At 40.2% G+C, this 21,915-nt stretch overlaps 2 protein-coding genes across 2 annotated transcripts in view; both read left to right on the top strand.

The window, feature by feature from the left end:
• The window catches only part of Mosmo (modulator of smoothened), a 65,374-nt gene extending 61,762 nt beyond the window's left edge, over positions 1 to 3,612 (top strand). Inside the window, exon 3 of the mRNA XM_027948632.2 lies at positions 2,782 to 3,612. Within this exon, the coding sequence (XP_027804433.1) occupies positions 2,782 to 2,966 (185 nt within the window). The 3' untranslated portion in view covers positions 2,967 to 3,612. The remainder of the gene's footprint in view (positions 1 to 2,781) is intronic.
• A 3,116-nt stretch (positions 3,613 to 6,728) lies between these two features.
• Vwa3a (von Willebrand factor A domain containing 3A) overlaps positions 6,729 to 21,915 on the top strand; it is a 55,648-nt gene continuing 40,461 nt past the window's right edge. The window contains exons 1-2 of the mRNA XM_071605363.1: positions 6,729 to 9,676; positions 18,367 to 18,490. Coding sequence (XP_071461464.1) covers positions 18,368 to 18,490 — 123 coding nt within the window. The 5' untranslated portion in view covers positions 6,729 to 9,676; position 18,367. The remainder of the gene's footprint in view (positions 9,677 to 18,366; positions 18,491 to 21,915) is intronic.

The following is a 21,915-nucleotide window of genomic DNA, read 5'->3' on the forward strand; positions in this document are numbered from 1 at the left end:
CATTTTTAAGTTTGAAAATATTTATGAGTAATTTAAAGAGAAGACAGGTTTTTTTGTTTGTTTGTTTTTTGTCTTTTCCTCATAGATAGAACCATTTATGCAGATAGAATTCACTCTTGGGAGTAAAATAATACCAAAGAAGGGTTTAGTTTCAGCAATTAGTTGAAAGTTGGGAGGATATATGCTCTGAATACCAAAAATCTAAACTATAATTTAGAAAAGTTGTATGAAGCAAAGAAAGCACTAATATGCTCACATGAGCTATTAGTTTGCCTGATGTAAATGTAAAATTATGTTTATTTTTTACTGCCTTCCAGCAGAGAATATTTAAGTATGTGTAGTTATTCCCCAATGCAGTGTAATCTTTTTTAGTTAAATAATCTAACTTTTCGAAATTATATATGCACATGCTACATAATTCAGTCAGTGAAAGGGTAACCAAGTGAAGTTTGTTGTCCTGTCACTCAGCCACCTGGTAACCTCTTTCCTGGAGGTGATCACTGTTACCAGTTTGTGAATTTTCCTACTAGAAGCATTCTGTACATAGAAACATACATGCATATGTGTGTGTGTGTTCTTTATATATATATTTATATAAAAATGTTCACACATTATACTAGACTTCTGGTTTTTAGTTTAATATATCTTGGGAGTTATTTTCCTTTAAGTGGGTATAGAGCTGCCTTGCTCTTCTTACCTTCCTTTAATGCATTTTTTTCCAGTAGCGGAGCTAGTGAGCTGGGGTGGCAGTTCTGAGAGGAATTGGGCTCCCCCTAGTGTTCCCTTGCAGCCATTGTAGATGTACTTTATCTCTAATGTATGTATTTCTATTCCAGTGAAGGCTGTAGTTTTTGTAATAATGGAAGGGTAACACTTTCTGATGCCTGTGTGCAGTGAGGATGTATGTCTCCTCACATGATGAGCCCCACATGATGAGCCTTGCTTGAGGGCAAGAAAAACAAAGATAGTCCTCTTCTCCAAGTCTGATACTGCTCTTTCCTTTGTTGCCCTGATTTACACCTCAGCTGCCAGGATCCCTGATTTCTCATTCCCACCACCAGAGATTCTATGCCTTGGAAGATATGAAATTATGTCTTCATAAGCTTTAGGTGATAGATATTATCAGTGTTAATAATAATGTTAAGATTTAAGTAACTTCACAGTTCTTAGTAGCTTAAAAAAAAAATTCATCAATTTACATTAAAGCTGGTCCCCAGGCATTATAGGGAACCTGATTCATAGGATTGAAAACCAAGGTTCAATTGAATAGGAGTTCATTGCTTCCTTAAAATTTTATTAAGTTTCTGTAGTAATTTGGAAAATTTTAACTCTTGAAAATGCTAAATTCTGCCGTTAGCCATTAAATGAGTACTTATAAGGGTAAATTTTGATTTTAAAGTGGAAAATGGAAAAGATAGGCATGAAGTTGCAACGTTAGTTGAAACAACAAATTTAATATGTACATCTCTGAAGCACTTTTCTTCTAAATTGTGTGTTTCTTGAGTTAGTCAACATTATGGAAAAAGAAATGTTTTTAAAACAATTGTCCTGCTGTTTTTTACTAGATTATGTATAGATACCTAGATTGTGGTTGCATTTTATTCACGAAACTAGTAGGCCATAAGAAGCATTATAAATTGATGACAGATAACAGTGGTAAGTGGGCATTGACAGCATTAATAGTTATTTATTGTTAACAGTACAACAAAAAGACCAAGAACTCTAATAATTAAAGTTAATGCCTGAATTGTTCAGTTGTTCTATAGTAGGTATCAGAATGCATGCAAGTTTACTTATGTAATATTTTTTGGTGTAGTCATTTACCGAAGATGAAATAATCTTATTTATACAATATAAAATTATCTACCCAAGTGGTACAAAGTAGAGTGCTGGTGTGTTTCTTAAGTGGTATATTACTTAAGCAAATGCTACTTTTTAATATATATTCTTGGAGATATTCCATCCAGGAAAAGATTCCTAATTGGTTTTTTAAGGACTCATGAAATTCTGTTCCCTCCCCACATACTTAGACAAGCATTCCTGGATGATATATTTATCCAGGGCACTCTCAGTATTCTGGCAATAGGTTTAACTTGGAAAAGGTTTCTTGTTTAGTTAATAATAGAAAGCTTTCTGCCAGATTTTAGTTTATTTTTTGGAACTTTGTCCATGATAGAGATAACCACGCTGACAATTTGATAATCATCCCAAAGATCTGATGTTCTTTTACTAGCTGATTGAAAATCAGAATAAGATAAATGGTACTTATTTTTATGTACCTTTTCTCCAGTTTCTTCTAATACCTCAAGGAGCAGAAAGTTGGTAGAATAATAACTGTAATGATAATAGTATATAATGTTTATTCAGTATATCCTGTCAACCTGACACTGGCCAGGGGCTTGAAGTTATTTTATTTATCCTTCTGATACTTCCCTCTATTTCAGAAGAAAGCAGACGCCTAAGATTGCATAGTTGGTAGGTAGTAGGGTCAGAACTTAGGCTAGCCAGTTAATTAGTAGTTTAAATAGCTAAGAACAGGATATTGAGTACTTAGTAAGTTTGGAGAGTATCCATCTTATTTCTGGTAATTCAGAATCATCCTAATACTTTCATAAAGGGCTAACTCAGCTTTTGCTGTATTTGATAAATGGTCCATGTTATTAATAGGTTTGACCTTGTTATCAATCTGTAATTCCTATAAACTTTTTTTGTGCCAAATTTTCATTGTTTTTATAATCACCAAACCATGTTACTAATGTTGTGTTTTGGTTTGTTTTACAGTGATCCTTTTCTGTATGGCTGCCCTAATATTTCCAATAGGATTTTACATCAATGAAGTCGGAGGTCAACCTTATAAATTACCCAACAACACAGTAGTTGGGTCATCATATGTACTTTTTGTCTTATCAATTTTCTTTACAATAGTAGGACTTCTATTTGCTGGCAAAGTTTGTTTACCAGGCTGATGAATGTCTAAACTGCTTGATTCTATTATTTTTTATTTTATTTTATTTTTTATTTTTATTTTTAGAGGGTGGGAGGACAAAGACAAGGCATCTGAGCTGTCCTCTCATAGGAAAATGCTTAGGTGAAACTGATGCTGAAAAGGAAAAAATGCTTTGATTTGTTCTCACTATGCACTTTGGATTAAAAAAAAAAAAATCGAGAGCCTTTCCATAACCAAATACAGACAATAATGACTAAATCTCCTGAGCATATTCAGGCAGTCAGTCTGCACTGTGATAGCAACCTAGTGAAGGAGAATGCTTTACACTGAAAAGCATGTGGCCCTTTGTGACTCTGTTGTTCCGTTTTTAACGTCTAATGATTCATTTGAGAAAAAAAGTCTAAGTATTTATGAATCATGGTGGACCAGAGGGATGCAAAAGAAGTTCATGTGGGGCTGGCCTCACCTCCTAAGAAATTAGTGTTCACAACTTCCTTGTAATGGTATGAGCCTTTGGCACCAGAACGGATTACCGTTGCATTACTGCACCGAGAAGCCAATAGATCAAAATGTGTTTGCTAAAATGTATGTAAAAATTCTGAAATTCCCTAATCTCTATGTACAAAAAGAAAAGGAAAAAAAATCAAAACACTAAGAGACATGTTGTTTGGGGTGGGTGGGTGGGGAAAATCTTCCTTATATTTATATAAATATATATATAATATATATATTTTGCTGATGCAGTATACAGTGTGTATATATGTGTGTGTGTGTGTGTATGTGTGTGTAAGTTTATATATGCACACATGCAAACAGTTCCTGGAAGAGAACTCTGAATGCTTTGCTAGCAAACACTGTGGTGTGCAAACCTAGAACTCACTCAATAGAAAAAAAGCCATTTATCTGAAGGCTGCATAGTGGAGAGAGTCTTCAGTTTACCTCATTCTTTGTAGCAGCCCTTGATTTTAACCGGTTTTTGTAATAGGTACAAATAATCCCATACCTTTCTAGGTGTAATTTTAAGTTAAGCTAAAAATTCTTTGTAGGTTAATTTATTTGTATATGATAGTAGTAGGTAAGATCATGTCAAACCTTATAATTTGGGGAATCTAACACTATTTAAATTATTGGAAATTGTTGTCTATTGTATAGAGATTCTTTTTTCTATTGGCTTGGTATGTTACATTAATAATGCATTTTATATGTTCAAGCACACAACTTTACGTAAATACAAAGTTCACTAGCAAACATCTGGCTTTTTTGACTACTTACAACATTAATTTCACTCTGCCATAAAAATTAATGTTTATGTTTTTTTATCTGTAAGCATTATTCACATACCTTTACCAAAAACTCAAGCAATACAATATTTTCTTTATTTGCTGTATGCCTTTGTTTGCTAAAAGCTAACATTTTTTGCATTTATTTTAAAGGGCTGTACTAAACCCACAGCTTTAAGTTTTTTTCCTTAAAAAAGCATTGTAGCCAATGCTTGAACTCACAAATGGTTTTAAAATACAGTATTTCTCTTCTCCACATTTCCATGCCTTCGTGTCAAAGCTTAGTTGTTTTTCCTGGTGAGCACCATAGATAATCTCCTGTTCGAAGTGTGGACAGGAGGGTGTTTTCACAGCAATGGAGCTAAGTTTTTCCTCTTTTTGGTGAAATGGCAACCCAGATGTCCCTGTCAGTATAATAGAGACAGTCTCATGTAGCCCATGCTTCACACAAGCAGGAATGAATGCACTGTTTCTTAAGAAGATAGTTTATAAATTACAGAATGGTTCCTTCAGAGATGGGGCTACCTCCTCAGATATTCAGAGTATGAAATGGAAGAGCTCAATGTGTTTCACACTGGCTTGTTTGGTATTCATATATCTTACTGTTAATTCTACAGTGTTTCATTGTGAATGGAAACCCCATTTTCAGCTCACTCTTGAGTCAACCATGGGCTGGGGTGTTGGACCACCCCTGGGTGTGTTCCTTGAGCGTTCTGAGGGAATGTCATACTTTTCCTTTTTACCTTCCCCAGGTAAAAAAAACCTTTGGAAAACCCAAGGGAGACCATTCCCCACGTATTGTGATGTCTAGTCAATTCTAAGAGTACCACCGGACACATGTGGACGTTTGGGATTGCATTTCCCATTGTGATTTGACAGGTCCTCAAATCAAAGGGAACACTTTAAAGGAAAGCTTTGGTTGTCACCATTATACCACTGAGATAGTGTTAGCAAAGTATGGTTCAAATTAATTTATGGTATAACCAAGAGATTTTCTCTTCCAAAAGATGGATTTTATTGTAAATAGTTTCTCAAAATATTTTTAACTGGATCATGAGCATGGGGAGAGAAAGTTTCTCAGCTGCTAAGAATTTCCCCACTGTTTACTTCTTTCACTTACAGTGGTATTGCATATAAGATTACAAAATTTAAGGTTTTATTTGTATCTATTACCCAAACCATTAAATTGTCCTTGATTTCATCATTGTCTTGGAGGTCCAGTGCATAAAGGACTGATAGAGGGAAAGTTCCTCTAGCCAGTCTGCATGCTAACCCAGGATTAAGACCATCTCATTGAGTAGTATGTGAGGTCAAGTCTTTGTACTCTTCCAGACCAAACATTGAAATGGACTCATTCATATAACTTTCTATAAATCCTGTAAGTGAAAAGATAGTCAACTGTCAGCAGTTGCTTTTAAAAAGGTCACTATAATAAGTACTATATAGTACAGTATTAATTTATAGCAGGATATCATATCTTGTAAACTGTATATAAAACACGGTTTTATGGTGCAATCATTTGTCCAACTTTTGTCTGTTACATTGTTTTTAGAGAGTACGTTCTTCTCATACCTAAGAATATCACTGTAAAATGCTGAAAACTATCTTTTCGTTTTATTTGCACAAGACTGAATTAGTTTGAAATTTTTGGAAGCTCCTATTGAACATGCCTAGACACCTGTAAACATAAAAATATTAAGTTCATTAAAAGTAAACATTTCAGTATGATTCTTTCCAAAGGTAATCCATGTTCTATGTTGTTAACATGTGAATGTGATTTTCCTGACTTGTCCACCTCTTAACCTATTTTCTGTTTTGTTTTTGAAGGATGGCTTTTTTTTTCTTTTTAATGTTCTAGATGACCAAAACACTATTGGTTTTTACCCTTTTACCTAAAGCTTTGATATCTCCACTTGATGTTCTATGAAATCACTGTTTAATCTCTTAAGTGAAATACTAAATAGTCCTGGTGACAAACAATCTATTGATTTAGAGAAAGGCCCAGAAAAAAAGTATTGAAAGGTAACTTTGGATATATTGTTAGCTATTATTTTGCATCGTGGGCTTCATGGGAAGAACATGTTGCATTTAATTTGTCTTTATTATAAGACTACTAGACACAAATTACTCTTACTATAGTAACCGCTTTATCAACCCACTTTGATCTTCTTTTAAAAATTAAATTTGCATTCACAGTTCAAAACAGTAAGCTGTCTTTCAGAAAAATTTTGAAGGATAAAATACATGAAGGAAAAAAATGGCCTGTGTAGGTAGTATTCACTACACAGGACTTGTAGTTGTATCACCTCAAGAGATTTTAAAGTTTGTGATTAAGGTCTGTATATTATCCCAAACTTTATTAAGAATTGTTTTCTAATTGGTTTTGACATTTTTTCAATTAATAGTTTCAAAACAATTGTTAATACAACTGTATAAAATGAACATAATTTTCTTCACTTGTATTTTTGTTATTGAGCAAGTTTATCAAAATAAATTGTCTACTAAAGAAACTAAAAAGGCTTCTATTACTTTGCATAAGCTTTGATTTAAAAAATTAATTTATTATAGAGGTTCCACATATATACACAGAGACACTTCCATGCCTCTTGTTAGCATTGTGGTGGGGAAGGGTTCCCTCTCTTCTTCCACTCCTAGCTCACTCCTAGGTCAGAGCTGCCATTAATATTCCAGGTCACTGATTATGCCATGTTTAATAATAAGAAGAGCCATTTAGCAATAAAACACCACATACACGTGGGTTTGTCTTCTGCATCAAATTTCCATGAACTAGGAGAAAAAAATTGAGCCAAAGCTCGGAAGACCAGCCATCTTTCTTTTCTTTCTTGCATATAGACTTAGCTCCATCTTGGCTTCAGTCTTCTGCTGTGTCTACTTTTACTTCACGCCAAAGGATCTTAGCTTCTAAGATCTTAAAATGTGGGTTGAAAGAACAAGATAAAGGCCCTTGGTCTTTAGACTGGTCCATTTACCCCACATTTATAGCCTTACTAGAGCCCTCTATGGAGGTATCAAGATTAGCCCAGCACAATAACAACTAGTGAATATCTCACCTTCACTGCTGTTTCTTCTTTATATGCCTTTTCCAAGAGCCTCCTGGGGTGTTAAGGGTTAAGACATGGTAAAAGATGGTTTTGAGTACTGGGACTTGAAATCATCTTCATAGGGTGCCCAACCATTCCAGGTAGCCTGAGACCTAGGGATTCCCACAATGTGGGACTTTTTTGGGGAAAATCCAGGCAAACTAGGGTGGTCATTAGGTCACTCAATCTTCACACTATCCAAATCTTATTCTGATATATAACACCGATTAGAGTTACTCAAGAGGGTTCTTTTTGATAAGCACTAATGAATAGGTCAATTGGTAACTGTAATGGTAGGCATATACCAGATTTTTTCCTTTTCTTCGGAAAAGGCAGCAGCATAGTTTTAACAATAACGTGCTCAAAAAATACCTTATTTTTGACTAAGTCTTCCATCAGTTCTATTCTAGCTGCCCTATGGGATTATGGGGGAAACTCCAAAATGAGAGGACTGTGGCTTCTCTTGTGGGTCACAGTTACCCAGCAACAAAATAAAGGCAGTTATTTATAAGTGGTATTAAAGATAGAAAGTATAATGTATTATTTTTTTAGAGTTTTGGTTCTTTTCCCAGAAGAAGAAAATACCACGGGATGATATTTTCAAGCACAATCAAGGTTTGTGCCTATCAACCCCAGTTCTAATTATAGACAGAGACCACCTAAGATTAATTTTCAAGAGTTTCAAGAAGAGATTTTTCATGAGACCCAAAATTTCATAGTTGGATGAAGTCTCAAAGAGCATGTCCAGGGTTTCCATTTTCAGATGAAGAAATTGAGGCCTCAGAAAGGCTTTCTGACTTTCCTAAAGTCTCTCGACTAGGTCTCAGCAGAGCCCTCAACATAGGAAAGAATGTCTTTGACAAATGCACATTGATCCTAGGACAAATATTCTCATTCTACAGCCATCTGAACCCACCTGTCTTTAGCTCATCTTCATCTGATGCTCATCCACCAAGTCATTTCTGTTGGGCCCAGAGTGTGGCTCGGTGGTAGAAGCCCTTGCCTGGCATGGGTGAGGCCTTGGGTTTGATTCCTAGCACTCCAAGTGGATTCTGCCAAAATATTCTTTAAATGAAGTGTATTACGTCCTCATTCACATTTTTGTCATTCCCATTGCGCAGATGGAAGCCCCAACTCCGGTAAGCTGGCATAGAAAACTCTCCATGACTAGGCTTCAAGTGGCCTCCTCAACCTCCTCACTGTTTACTTTTTCTGACAACCAGCCTGCTCTCCATTCTCTGACTACAACCTGCTTGCTGTTGTGGCTGTGTCTGCATTGTCTACTTCTGGTGGTTTTCTTTAATCCTGCTTGTGTTGAACTATACCTAGTCCTTTGTTTTCCTTTTGCTTATTCCTCTGTAACAGTACTGGAGGGGAGTAGACCCCTGCATTCAAATCTCAGTTCCACAGTTTTAGTTTTGTGACCTTCAGGCAAATCATTTAACCAAGGTCTGTGAGCCTTGGTTTTTTTAATCTATACAATGGGGTTAATAACGATACCTACTTATGGGGCTATTGTTTGTTTAAATGAGACCAAGTGCCAGGAACAGAGTAAGCATTCAAATGTTGGTTGCTGCTATTATCACTAAAACATTTTTTTAACTAGATTATAAACTCTAGAATGCAAGGAATATGGCTTTCTCATGTTCCTGAGAGACCTGGCACAATGCTTTACCTATGAAATTGAATTATCAAGATTAAATTCAGGGGCTGGGGATGTGGCTCAAGCGGTAGTGCGCTCGCCTGGCATGCGTGCGGCCCGGGTTCGATCCTCAGCACCACATACAAACAAAGATGTTGTGTCTGCCAAAAACTAAAAAATAAATAAATAAATATTTAAAAAAAAAAAAAGATTAAATTCAGGGGCTGAGGTTGTTGGTCAATAGTAGAGTGCTTGCCTAGCATGTGTTAGGCACTGTGTTCGATTCTCAGCACCTCATACAAATAAATAAAAATAAAGTTCCATTGACAACTAAAGCAAAACTATATATATATATAAATTCAGGGATAGATTATAAAGGAAATTTATGAAACCATATTTCCTGGAAATTTAAAAGACCCAGTTACCTATTTGCTAGAATTATTTCAGTAAAATTCTTCCTGAAGGCAGAGGCTGGTCTAGATCTAGTGTGGTTACTTTATCAGTGGGTATGTCCCCATTTAATATGTCAGTTTCATTGATCTCAGGATTTCCTTGTGGACTCAAGATTCTTACTGAACTCGGCTCTCACATTGCTGCTGATACAAACAGGAACAGGATGATGCAAGTGTCCTGTTGATCCTGAGAGAACTCTCTGGAGGCTTCTTCAAGCTTGTGGGTTCTCTGCTGTCTCGAAGCCCTACATTTGGTATGTTTTGCAAAGATTCGGTCTTGCCAAGATGTTCTTAATTATTTCTGCTAAAAGGAATATATTCAAGAGTTTGATTTCGTTTAGATGTGGTTTTCTCCAATTGACCATTTTAAGGTATTTTAATAAATATTGCCAGTGATATGTGGTCACTATTAAATCACTCTCCATTTGTTATCTGTCAGGGCAAGTCAGTAAAATAAATGCCATGTACTGACTCTGGCACCCTTTCTTGTGTTTAAATATTTAAAACTGTCTAAGACAACTCACATATGTTCTTTAAAAATTAAAACTTTTTCTTTTGTGTTGCTGTGTTTTCTGTGGCCAATGCAAATGCACTGGAAGAACAACAACAACAAAAATCTTTTCTTATCCATAATTGCTCTAGGGTAAAAAAAAAAAAAATGAATCTACACATCTAAAAAAGATTTGACCACCTGTATATTTTACCAATTAAATGAGCATAGTGGACTTATTGTTTGCAATCCTACCCTATACTCACTGTTCTAGTACGTGACTGTATTTCTGCTTTTAGGGTAATTGACAACTTTTTCTTGTCTCAGAGAGCTATCATGAAGGAAGTGATCATGACCCTAAACTGGCACAAAGGGTTTTCTTTTTATAACATATATCTGTAAAAAAAAAATCTTTTAAAAACAAACCCAAAAAGTCCAAAATAGGAACACAGGAAGTTAAAAGTTTCCACACCCACAATCCACCTTCCAGAGAACCATTAATACTAGTTTATTGAGCATTCGAACAGATACTTTACTCTCCCTTCAGTTTAACAAAAGCAATATCATATATGTATCTACCACTGCTTCTCCAGTCTACATAATATTCCATTTTACATAAATTTAGGTTGTTTCCAGGTTTTTGTTAATATAAATAATGCTTTGGTGAGCTTAGGTCTTAATTACAAAAACTTCCCAAATATCAAAATAACCTGATAATCGAACTGAAGCATAGCAACCACTCTATTAAGATAATTCATATTTTCGAAAGTGCTGTGGTTAGGTAATAGTAGCATTCAGTAAGTTTACAGAAAGAACATTAAATTCACGTGTCATTTGCTCTTCCATGTCATCTTAATTAATCCTCTTCCTGTGTCATCAGAGGTGGTATTTTATAGACCAGAAAACTAGGGATCAAAAGGTGAACTACTTACCCAAGGTTCTGTAACTAACTAGTCATTGGTCAATCTGAGTTTCAAGCCTAGGTTCCCTGACTTCAGATCTAGGGCTCCTTCTGCTGTCGCACATGGCCAGTTTGTCTAGTCTAAAGGAAATAAAAATAGCTTGTCCCAGTTGCATGATTCTTTGGCTCAAACACGAGCAGCTAAATCTATGGCTTGCTGCTTCTGGATGTGAGATGCAAAGAACCATAAAAGGTAGTCCCTATTTAGAAACAACTTTGGAATATTATCTACTTTGCTGTAAGGAAAAAAAAAAAGTAGGAAAAACCAACTTGTTTGTATTTACTCTTCCATCATTCCTATCTCATTGTCAAGCTTTCTCTTTACAATCATTGTTTAATGGCATTTTATAGTGTCGATGTACTTCACTGGTAAAACTAGTGATGTCATCTGTTGGGTTCTGTGGAGCTCTTGGATCTAAGCACCCATGGAAATTTCCCCAGACAGGCTACTCCACACACCCCTCCATAGCACTTAAAAATCAATAGATCCCCTCTGTGCTCTGGGTAGGGAATTTATTAGGGTACCCTAAGTTTTGCAGAGGTCCATGGCTCAAACATTAGGAAGAACCCGCCCCTCTCCCCCAGTCATTTGTCCACACATTACTGCCAAGGCCTCAGATGTCCCATACTTGGGGCATGATACACTGGTGAGCTGGGGACCTCCTGTGCCTATGGTTTTGAGTGCACTGAGTACTCATGGGTCCTCTTAGGTTGTGGCTCACCAAGGCCTTGCTACCCAGCACTGAGAGGCCTCCACTCCTTCTCATTTTCAGATCTCTGTTCATCTAGGAGAATCTCCCTCCCCTTGGCTTCCTTCAGAGGCATGTTAGCTTAGTACCCACATCCTCTTTCTTTTGGAAAGTTGCTCCTTTCCTACCTCAGGCTATGTGGCTTTGTGGGCTGATTTCACTTTCTGGCCCCAAAGCTGGACACAGAAGCTGGCCTGGGCAATCAGGGCACAGTGATTCCCTCAGGAATGAGTGTAGCATATAACCAAGAAGCCAAGCCTGGAACTCGCTGGAACTGGAAAGAAATGTTCTTTCTTTAGGGTTGCTCAGTTGGGGAGAAGCTTGGCACTGCTTGGGCCCAAAGTTTGCCAGCCACACCTGAAAAGCCTACCTAGGAATCAATCAATCACAGAAGAAAGGAAGCTGAGGAATGGAGATGGGTGTTCTGTTAACATTATTTTAGCCTTTGGGTCAAGTCAGGCCTGAATCCAGAACTACCCCTGGCTTTTCTATTATTTAAACAAATAAATTCTTTTTTTTTTTTCCTGAAGCCACTTTGATGCAGGTTTCTGTCTTTTAATTGAAAGGATTTTGATACACTGCCACTTGACATTTAACACATCACTTACCTTCCCAGCCTCAGCATGTCCCTTGAATCTTTTAGTGAGCTGAGGCTTTTACAAAAGACAGAGCTGTTGACTTCATGCTGCTTCTCCACTCAACAAAAAACACCTGCTCCCTAGTTTGAAATGAAGGCTTGAAATAAAGGAAAACACAAATTAGTAACCACACACACACACACAAAAAAAGGTCTCTCCATATGCCTAGGGAAATGTTACCAGCTCTCACATGGAATATGAGTTGACCCTGATCAGGTCCCAAGAACCTCAAATAGGAGAAATTCCTGTTATGCTCTGATGCCTTACATGGGGCCAATCAGTCTACATTCTGAGGGGAGCTGAGAAAAATGGTACCCACACACAGCTTTCTTCTTGGCTGGTCAACCTGAAAATCTTACTCTGCTTTATCCATTTTGCACAAGAACATTCAGAATGTGTGTCATGTAAGCTCGAGTAGAAGAAAGCAATAACAAGAGTTTTCAGTACTGAGTTTTACGGCTTGTAAAACATTAAAAACCCATGTATCCAGGGACCCAGGGAAATGAGAGTATTAGATGACCTGCCATGTCTCACAAAGTTGTGTCTCAAAATTAGCCCGCCTCTTCCACCCAGGATTTCCATCAAGGTGGGCACCAAGATCCTCACCTCCTATTCACAGAGTAGCCATGGGTTATTGTGGCCTGTGAGTCCCTTCTTTCTGATCTCGCTCTTGGTGGTGTTGCTAAATGCTAAATACCCTGGCTTTACACATGGTGCTCCCAGCCCATGACTGCCCAAGTAACATGCTGGATCAAGTTTCTACTTTGAGGAGTGTGGTTGTTCCTGACCTGGCCTGTAGGAGACGCTGCTGGGCTCAACATCTAAAGGACAACTGTAACATGATAACTACCACAGACTGCACATGTTCTAACTTCTTATTAAAGGTTCAGAAACTGAAGACTGATTTTGAGAAATTACCTGGATAAGAAAAACTAAGTGCAGATACCTTAGCCACTTACAAGCTGGTTGACATTGGATTCATCACTTCATTTCTCTTGAACTCTATAAAAGAAGGGGTTAGAGAGGCCCCCAGTGATGGGCCAGGACCTGGTTACATCATAATCACTCGAGACCATTGTTAAAGGTTCATGCTCCCACAATGGCCACAGTTCAAATCAATCGACTGCGTGAGAATGTACATTCTTGCTTAGCAAACAGCCCAGGTGATTCGGATGGGCACCCAGGTCTAGGAACCACTGTAGAAGATAATTGTCTTGTGATGCTAAGAGGTCACTGAGCATGCTGCCATATTAGCCAGGCTTGGGCAGGACTGGGCATGGTGGGGGTGGAGACTGTCAGTCTTCTCCCAGGGAGACCTAGGGAGTCTAAGGAGAAGATCTCCATTTTCATGCTCATTACAGGCTCTCTGGTATCTTCCATTTCTACCACAAGAAAACAGCAGGTCTAAACCATAGTCCTCTGCTGACCCAGAGGTTCTAAAAATAGAAAAGAGATCCAAATCCTGCTTCTAGGATCTAGTGAGGGTGAAAGTAGATTGCCTGGGAGAGGTTCTTAACAACAAAGAGGTGATAACTTTTCCCTGGGGCCAGAGTTTTCCCCTTGCCCTGCCCCAAGCTGCAGTGGCTTGGTCGGTTGCCTTGGAGACCAGCTAACACTTCCTGCAGGGCAGGCTCCCCTATGGAGTTGCTTAGAGGAGCTTGGAGCAACTAGAAATCGGAAGCAGGAGAAGCAGAGCCCTGGAGTGCCAGAGACCCTTCTCCCACAGATGGAGAAATAAAAGGAAATGCAAATAAAGGCAGGTGAGTGTCCCAAGGGTGGACAGGGTTTGGAAGAAAGAGGGCAGGAGAGGCCCAGATGCTAATTCCTTGACTGAGCAAGAAAGCTTTAGGGAGCCTGGGATCTTAAGTCCCTGCTCCCTGCCTGCCAAGCCTGGTTCTAGGTGCCGAGGGTATGCAATAGAGAAGCTGGTTGGGGAGACACCATGACAACTTGATATGAAATCGAATAGCAAACAAGACTTCCACAGGGTTTCTGCTACGGAGTTTGGGATAGCAAATAGGAGTCCGAAGGAACTTACTGAGTTTATTGCCAGATGAAAGAGGAAAGGGGCATTTTGAGAACAGCTTGAGCACAGGTAGGTATGAAATAGTAAGATGTGGAAATAGGGGTTCTCGGGAAGAAGGTCTGACTTGTTTGACTTAGAGCCATGGCAGAGTTCTAAACAGGTAGTGATAGCAGGAACTCTGCATATTAGGAAAAAATCATTCTGGCAACATGATTGGCTGGGGACAAGACATGAGACAATTCTGCAGTTAAAAGCACAAACCCTGGGGATGGCTTTATCCTGGATGAATATTTAGGAGAATCAGCTGTTAATAAATCAGAAAGTTAGCTGAAGGTTTTCTTTTATCCCCAAATCAGCACTTCCTCCATCCCTTTGACCAAAATGCCAACAGCCATGGACCAGTTTGTACTTTCCCTTCTCTTCTAGCCACTCTCCCTGGGCAATATGGCCCACCTTTGCCCAAATTCTGGGCCTGCCCTTAAAGCATTTGTTCAATAAGTGCCTTTTTGTTTTTTAAGAAGCTACTATGTTTTAGGCACTGTAAAAGTATTCTAGCAGTGGACATTTCTAAGTCACTGCCCGCAGGGAGCTCACGTCTAGTGTGCTCAGGTTGGGACAGAAGGAGTAGACCATTGGCATACAGAAGGTCAGATGGTGAAGTCTGCTGTGGAAAACACTAAAATGGGTGGAGGGTCCTGTTTGACTCTGTACAGAGGCCTGAGGGTAAGGCTGTGACAGTTCATCCTACTCCCCAGTACCAGCTCTCTCTGGGTCCCTGAAGGCACTTGAAATATTCATGAAAGGAATAAGTGCTTAGGAGTCTCATGCTGAAGTGCTTCAAGGCAGCAGATATTTAGTGGCATTCTGCATTTCTATAGTACTTTGTATTTTGAAAAGCACTTTCTCAAACTTGATTTCATTCGATCCTCTTGACAGTGAAGTTGAAGTAGGCCCTCGGTTACTTCATCCCTCTTCCACTCTGCAGATGAGAAAACCCAAGGTCCAGAGCTCTTCGCAGGCCCCACATTGCTTGGTCTCCTCCACTGGCCCATGCAAGAGCCCCCAGAATCATTCACAGGCCTCAAATGCATTTTAAAAAGCATTAATCACCACCACCACCCCGCAAATAAGGAACTGAGACCCTATGAAGGGGCCCCTGTTCATCAGGCATTTCTGTTTCAACAGTCCCTGCCATAGGATTTCCAGAAAAGCTCGCTGAAGTCAAACCAGTTTGGGTTTTTAATTTAAGACACTGCCACATGACCCTGGTGCTTCCCAGATAATAAAACATCTTCCAAATAAAAGAAGTGAAAAGCCAGTTACTGAACCATTGCTAAGCTCTTTCATGGAGCAATTTCCTAAGAGAATATACTAATGTTTGAGCTGCAACTTCATAGTGTCTCACAGGTTGCGGCATAGCCAGGATTTGTTTGGTTGCAAGTAACAGAAACTGAAATAAGCTAGCTTAAGCCAAAAAGTAGAGTTATAAGAAACAGGTTCACAGAGACCAAGAGCAAAAAATGAGTCTATTCTTACCAAATGCCTGGGATGAATAGTTAGAAATTCAAGAGTCGAGGCAGTTTTTTAACCTCCTTTCCTTATCCTCACGTCCTCAAAATACTTATTGTTTGTCAGTCCCTGCTCTCAGGTAAACAATAGCATCATGGGAGAGACATGCCATTTCTTTAAAAATCATGCTAATGTATTTATCATTCCAAATTAAGACAAGCTATTTAAAAGAAAGGAACACAGTCCTGGGAAAATATATAAAACAAAGTAACCTGAACTTGAATGGAATGTTAGAGCCTTTTCCCAAAGGAAACATGTATGAGCTGAAACATAAGGATGAGGAGAGTACAGGGATGGGAGGAGAATGTTCCAAAGCAAAGACGGCAGCACATGCAAAGATCCTGGGGTGAGAGGAACTATGAAGCATTCCAGGGCCCTTGTGGAACACAGAAGGGAGGGTGCGTGGGAAAGTAGGAAGTCTAGAGAGGTTGATGAGCAGCAGTCAAACCTGTGGGGCCTCAAATTCCATTTCAAGGATCTTAGTCTTCCTCCTAGGGAAAAAGGGAAGTCTTTGATGCGTTTTGAGCAACAGGGAGAAGATGACAGCACAAATCTGGATTCATGTTTTTAAAAGATACTCCAGTTGGTAAAGAGAACAGATTGGATGGGAGGGCTGAGGGGACCTAGAGGGACAAGCCAGGGTCTACTGCAGTGTCTATGACAGAGGTGACAGTGCCTGGACTGGAGAAATGTCCATGGAGACAGATAAATGATGAAATTTGAGAGAGTCTTAAAACTAACAGGATGAGATGATGGAATGGCATCAGGAGTGAGTGTCAAGAACAATTCCTAGATTTTTGACTCCTGTAGGTAGATGCTAAGTAGATGGTGGTTCTTTTCTGTAGAAAACAATGGAAAGAGGAGAGTGTTGTAGGGAATATCATGAGTTCAGTGTTGAACACACTGGGTTTGAAATGCTTCAAGTGGAAATATCCAGTGTCAGTGAATACACAGCTCTAGAGTCAGGGAGGGACATCTGAGCTCTTGATGTACAAATGGCAGTCGTCATGGATAGGTGGCAGTGGAAACCTGGTAAGACGAGACATGAGAGCCATGCACCCTCCTTAGTCTCCAGGAAAGCAGGTAGAGGAGAAGTCTGGGAAGGAGCCTGAGAAGGAGCAGGCAGGAAGGGAAGAAGCCAAAGACCATGGCCCCACAGAAACGAAAGCAGAAATGACCATCCCCTCCACCTTCCCCTGGAGAGCCTCTTCCTGCTCCTAATAACAAATTCCCAGTGAGAATCCATCTTGGATATACACCTCCAATAAGCGGTACCTTCCAAAGCAGAAGGATCTCACTCAAGGGTGAGCTCAGAGCTCAACCTCATCTCAATATTCTTTCTATTCTACTCTCCTCATCTTGAAATTCCTACCATCTGGCCAAACTCATCTGTGAGTTCCTTGGATTGGCCAAGCTCTTCCTCACCTCAGGGTTTGGAAACCGGCTGTTCACTCTGCCTTCCCATCCTTCCCATGGACTCTCCTTTTCACCCTTCAAAAAGATCTGAGCTCAAAAGACACCTGCCCCCACCACTTCACCTTGCAGAAGAGCTCCTTTCCTGATGCCTTTCTATGACAGCCTCCTGTTTCCTTCACAGCGTGTGCCACGGTGTGTAATTTTGATTTTTCAGACCAATTTTAGAATATAAACCCCACAAGGTCAAGGACAATACCTATCTCACTGGTTCTGAACCGGGGTCAGTTTTGCACCTCTCCTCCCCGCCCCCATCATCAGGGGATACTTGGCAATGTCCAGAGATGCTTTTATCTCAAGGAGGAGGAAGGTGCTGGTGGCATCTAACAGGGAGCAGCCGGGGACACTGCCAAACATTCTGCAATGTACACACACAACCGAATGTTCCACCCCCGAACATCAGAAGGCCAAGGTGGAGAAACCCTTATCACCGTGTTCACCTTTGAATCCTTAGCACAAAGCACAATGCCTTAAACCTACTAGATGTTCAATATGTATTTAGTGTATTGGTAACTAAAGAATAGCTGAGCTGAGCAAACCCCGCAAAAATATTGTCTACATGCTGTGTTTATCCTCTTGTGTTCTTTTCCTCCTTAGGAAAATAAGAGTAGGCTATTTTTATAATGGGACCCAAATTAGTCATGTCTTCCATGGTCAAGATAATAGATTTCTGGAAAATCATTCCTAAGCAGGATTCTCTGGTTTTGCAAATAAAAACAGCAACAGCAATGTTTTTTTCCCATGGGAATCGAGAGGGGAATGTCTGCCTTGAAGTGAGACCAGATAATGGTTATTGCAACATTTTACATCTATCTACCTGGGGGCTTTCATTATCTAACCACCAAAACGGTATGATGTAATGTCTCACGAACTTGAAGTCCATAACTGATCAGGACTCTACAGGCACCCTCTCAGTTCCTGCACAGAAATAGCAATGTTCTTGGAATCCTTTTGGAACTAGAGGAAAGAAAAGAGGGAGGCACTGGTTGTGTAGAGTCGATGTCCAGGACATTGATCTAATCACTTTATGTTTTGTAGCATGAAGAAAAACACTGATAGAGATCCAAGGAAGCAATTGACCCAGAAGAATATGAATGGACCCAGCCAGAATCCAGACAATGGATTACTGGTCACCCACGTTAACCAGACCCAGGACTTACTGGTAAAAACCAAGGCACTTTTAGTGAGTGGTGACATGTCACAGCTAGGGCACAGAGAACACCATCAACTCTGGGTATTTCTTTCTTCACATAAGATCCCCAGACTAAAAAAAAAAAAAGAAAAAGGTTAATTAAGCATTCATCTCTAATCCCCTGCCTTTAGAAATGAATGAAGAAAATCTTTGTTGTTCGTAGGAATTTTATAGTCTTTTTGGCCACATCATTAAATATTCAGGAGTCTGTCAAGATTCTGATCATGTTGTCAAAGTCTGTAAAGTATTTTATTCTAAAGTTCCCCTTCCTAAGACTTTTTTTTTTTTTTTAATTTTAGGATTCCCTAAAATTTAGATAGAAAATTCTGTTTCAGAAAGTGCTGGTAAAGCAAGAGAGTCGTGACAGAATTAAGCTCTAGAATAGACAGACTTTGGTATTAGGCTGACTCTCCATGTATTAGCAAGCTGCTTTCCAGAGGGGGTGGGACTGTCTAGAACATTCATTCTACAATGGAAAGAGCCACCATGGCTGGTTGTCAGGTGCAAGGCTATCCCACAACCATCAGCTAACCTACTAGAATATCTAGAATTTAAATATGGTACCTTTGAAAGGTAATCCGTTTAAAACCATACCATTCTAATGCTGGTAATTAAACAACCAGAAGAACAGTCCTATTTTCTTTTCTCAAGTTTTGGCATTTATGGGAATGCAAGTTTAATTAAAAGGAAATGAGGAAAGGTCAACAGCGTCTTGAAATGCTGAAGAAATATTTCAATGATTTCAAATGTTGATGGCATGCTCTTTATTCCAACTAACTTCATATCAAAATGTGAGGTGACTTCCCAGGTGTACAAAGGACCACTCTTAATTTATCAGCCATATTCAGAGTCTCCTTTTCCTCTCTGATAGAGAGTTGTAGGAAAGAGGGAAAGAATTGCCCAACACCGCTCCATGTAAAGCATCTACTTTCATATGTAACGAGCAGTCCAAATCTAAAATGTGGTTAAGAGTAGATCTCCAAATATTAGTAACTTAAAATCCACGTCCTCCAACATGAAAGATGATTTCAAATGCAAGGAAGATGAAAGATGAAATGCTCCCAAGCTCAGAGGTCCCAGCCAGCCCTTAAAGATGAGAAGAGTGACATCTAGTGTTCGCAGGAGACAGAGCAGCATTTCCTGAAGTAAAGGACAGGGACCCTGCTATTAATGGGTGCCTTTCAAGGGCAGGATGTTGATTAGCATGGAATCACATAAGGAGCAAGTTCTCAGTCGTTTCTCTCATTCTTTCAGGAGATAAGCAGTTCAGCACTGGCGTAGTGTTATGGTTACAAGCATGACTTGAGCTTCATAAGCCTGGGATTGAATCCCAGCTCCACCATTACTCGCTGTGTGGCCTTGGGCAAATTACTTAAGTGCTCTGTGCTTCAGTTTCCTTGTCAGTAAAATGGGGTTATGATGATGATGAACCTACTTTGTAGAGGTAAATAGGTTAATGTATGGAAAATACTTAACAGTAAGTGCTGCTTAGGTTTTGCTATGATTATTGAGCGTGTTTTTCATGCTTCCTTCATACCTGCTAATTTCCTTTTGGAACAGAGGACAGAGCAGGTCTCAGGCACAGAACAAAGGCATGGATGCTATCTAGAGGGAAGATAGTAGCAGTGTTTTATTTTCATTGTTTTTGCTTTTGGGGGAGTACATTTATGACCAAACCTCAGGGGAAAATAAGGATCATGGTGGAGAATTGTTTGTGCAGGGACACTCAAGGTTATATTCTATAACCATAGCTTCACAATGCCCATTATACAGATGGAGAAAGGGAGGCAGTGCCCCGTCACGAAGCTAGGAAATGTAGCATGCCTCTACCTGGGCACAGTAGCTCATCCAGCCACCAGGTAGTATCCATCTCCTCCTCCACACCCCGCCCACTCCCAGGAGAGCCCTGGCACACACAAGATCCAGGAGAACCCACTTAGGGTTCAAACATCTTTGAATCTGGCCTGGGGTCCCAGCCGGGTTGTAAAGAGTGCTCAGACTCACCCCACAGTCCTTAGATACCACTGGAGGAAAGGGTGTCACACATGGGGCCGAGCTGGGGTCTCACCCCCCAGCTGAATCGTGGCCGGCTCTGGCAACACTTAGGACCTCTGTGCCATGGAAACTGCAGTAGTGTCCTGGAAGCTCCTTCAGAGTCCCCACCTGATCCAGGCTGTGGGGAGAGGGGTCCATCCAGCCTCTTCTTAGGTCCCACTACCCTATATTCTCTGCACTCTAACACGCGGCTGCCTTTCTGGTCTTCAAGCCCTACCCACCCCCAGGCCTCCACCTGGAAGGTGAATTTCCAGCTCAGGCGACTAATCGGCCTCCCCATCTCCACCCATCAACTTCCCCCGCTCTGTTCTCTTAATGGCATGGCTCCTCTCTGAGACTGTAATGCATGTTGATGCCTTCCCAGTTTACTGCCCACCTCTCCATGCTAGGATGTAGCACTTCTTTCCTTGTCCACACAGCCCTAGCACCAGGGACAGGGCCCAGTTCAAGGTAATGGCTCAGAAATACCCACTGGAAAGGGAAGGCAGAAATGACAGGCTCCAGAAGAGGTGAGCAGACCAGGCCCACTCAGCCCCACACCAGGATTCGCTACCTTCTGGCTCCCAGAAAGCACAGCCCATGTCAAATTCTTGTCATGACAGATTTCAGCTCCACCACCAAGTGCACCATGTACATTTTGAGCTTAGCAGTAATGTAAGTGACACAAAGGTCACTAGGTCCCAGCAGGGGAGCGCCGTCTCTGTCATGGCCTCAATCCTTCAATGCCTAGGAAACTCTTCTAAAACATCCACAGCTGGACAGAATCACCCCACTTTTCACATTCTAAAAGTCCTTTAAATGTTTAAAGGACCTTTTAGAATGACGGGCGGCAGATCTCGCTCACCTGAAAAGGTACAGAGAATCCAAGTGTGGAAATAAAAAGAAGACCCCCCCAAATCACTTGTGTTTTGCAGAGACTCAAAGGCAGGCGGGGAAAGTGGGAAATTTGTCATGAAAAAGGGGAGACTTTGGCTGCAAGTCTGAGGGTATTGTGTGAGGTGGCTGGAGATGAGCTCATTAGAAGCAGGCATCTTCTATGACTGGTTTGGGGACATTTGACTTTTCTCTGGTTGGTCCTGAGTTGGAAGTGGGAACAAAAATATAGGGAAGTTGCTGGGTGCAGTGGTGCATGCCTGTAATCCCAGAGGCTCGGGAGGCTGAGGCAGGAGGATCACGAGTTCAAAGCCAGCCTCAGCAACTTAGCAAGGTCCTAAGCAACTCAGTGAGACCCTGTCTCTTCTAAATAAAATATTTTTTTCAAAGTCTGGGGGATGTGGCTCAGTGGTTAAGCACCGATAGGTTCAATTCCTGGTATTCCCCCCATCCCCAAATTGGGGAAG

The sequence above is a fragment of the Marmota flaviventris genome, chromosome 19 (assembly GCF_047511675.1).
Source record: "Marmota flaviventris isolate mMarFla1 chromosome 19, mMarFla1.hap1, whole genome shotgun sequence".
In the NCBI taxonomy this organism is placed as follows: domain Eukaryota; kingdom Metazoa; phylum Chordata; class Mammalia; order Rodentia; family Sciuridae; genus Marmota; species Marmota flaviventris.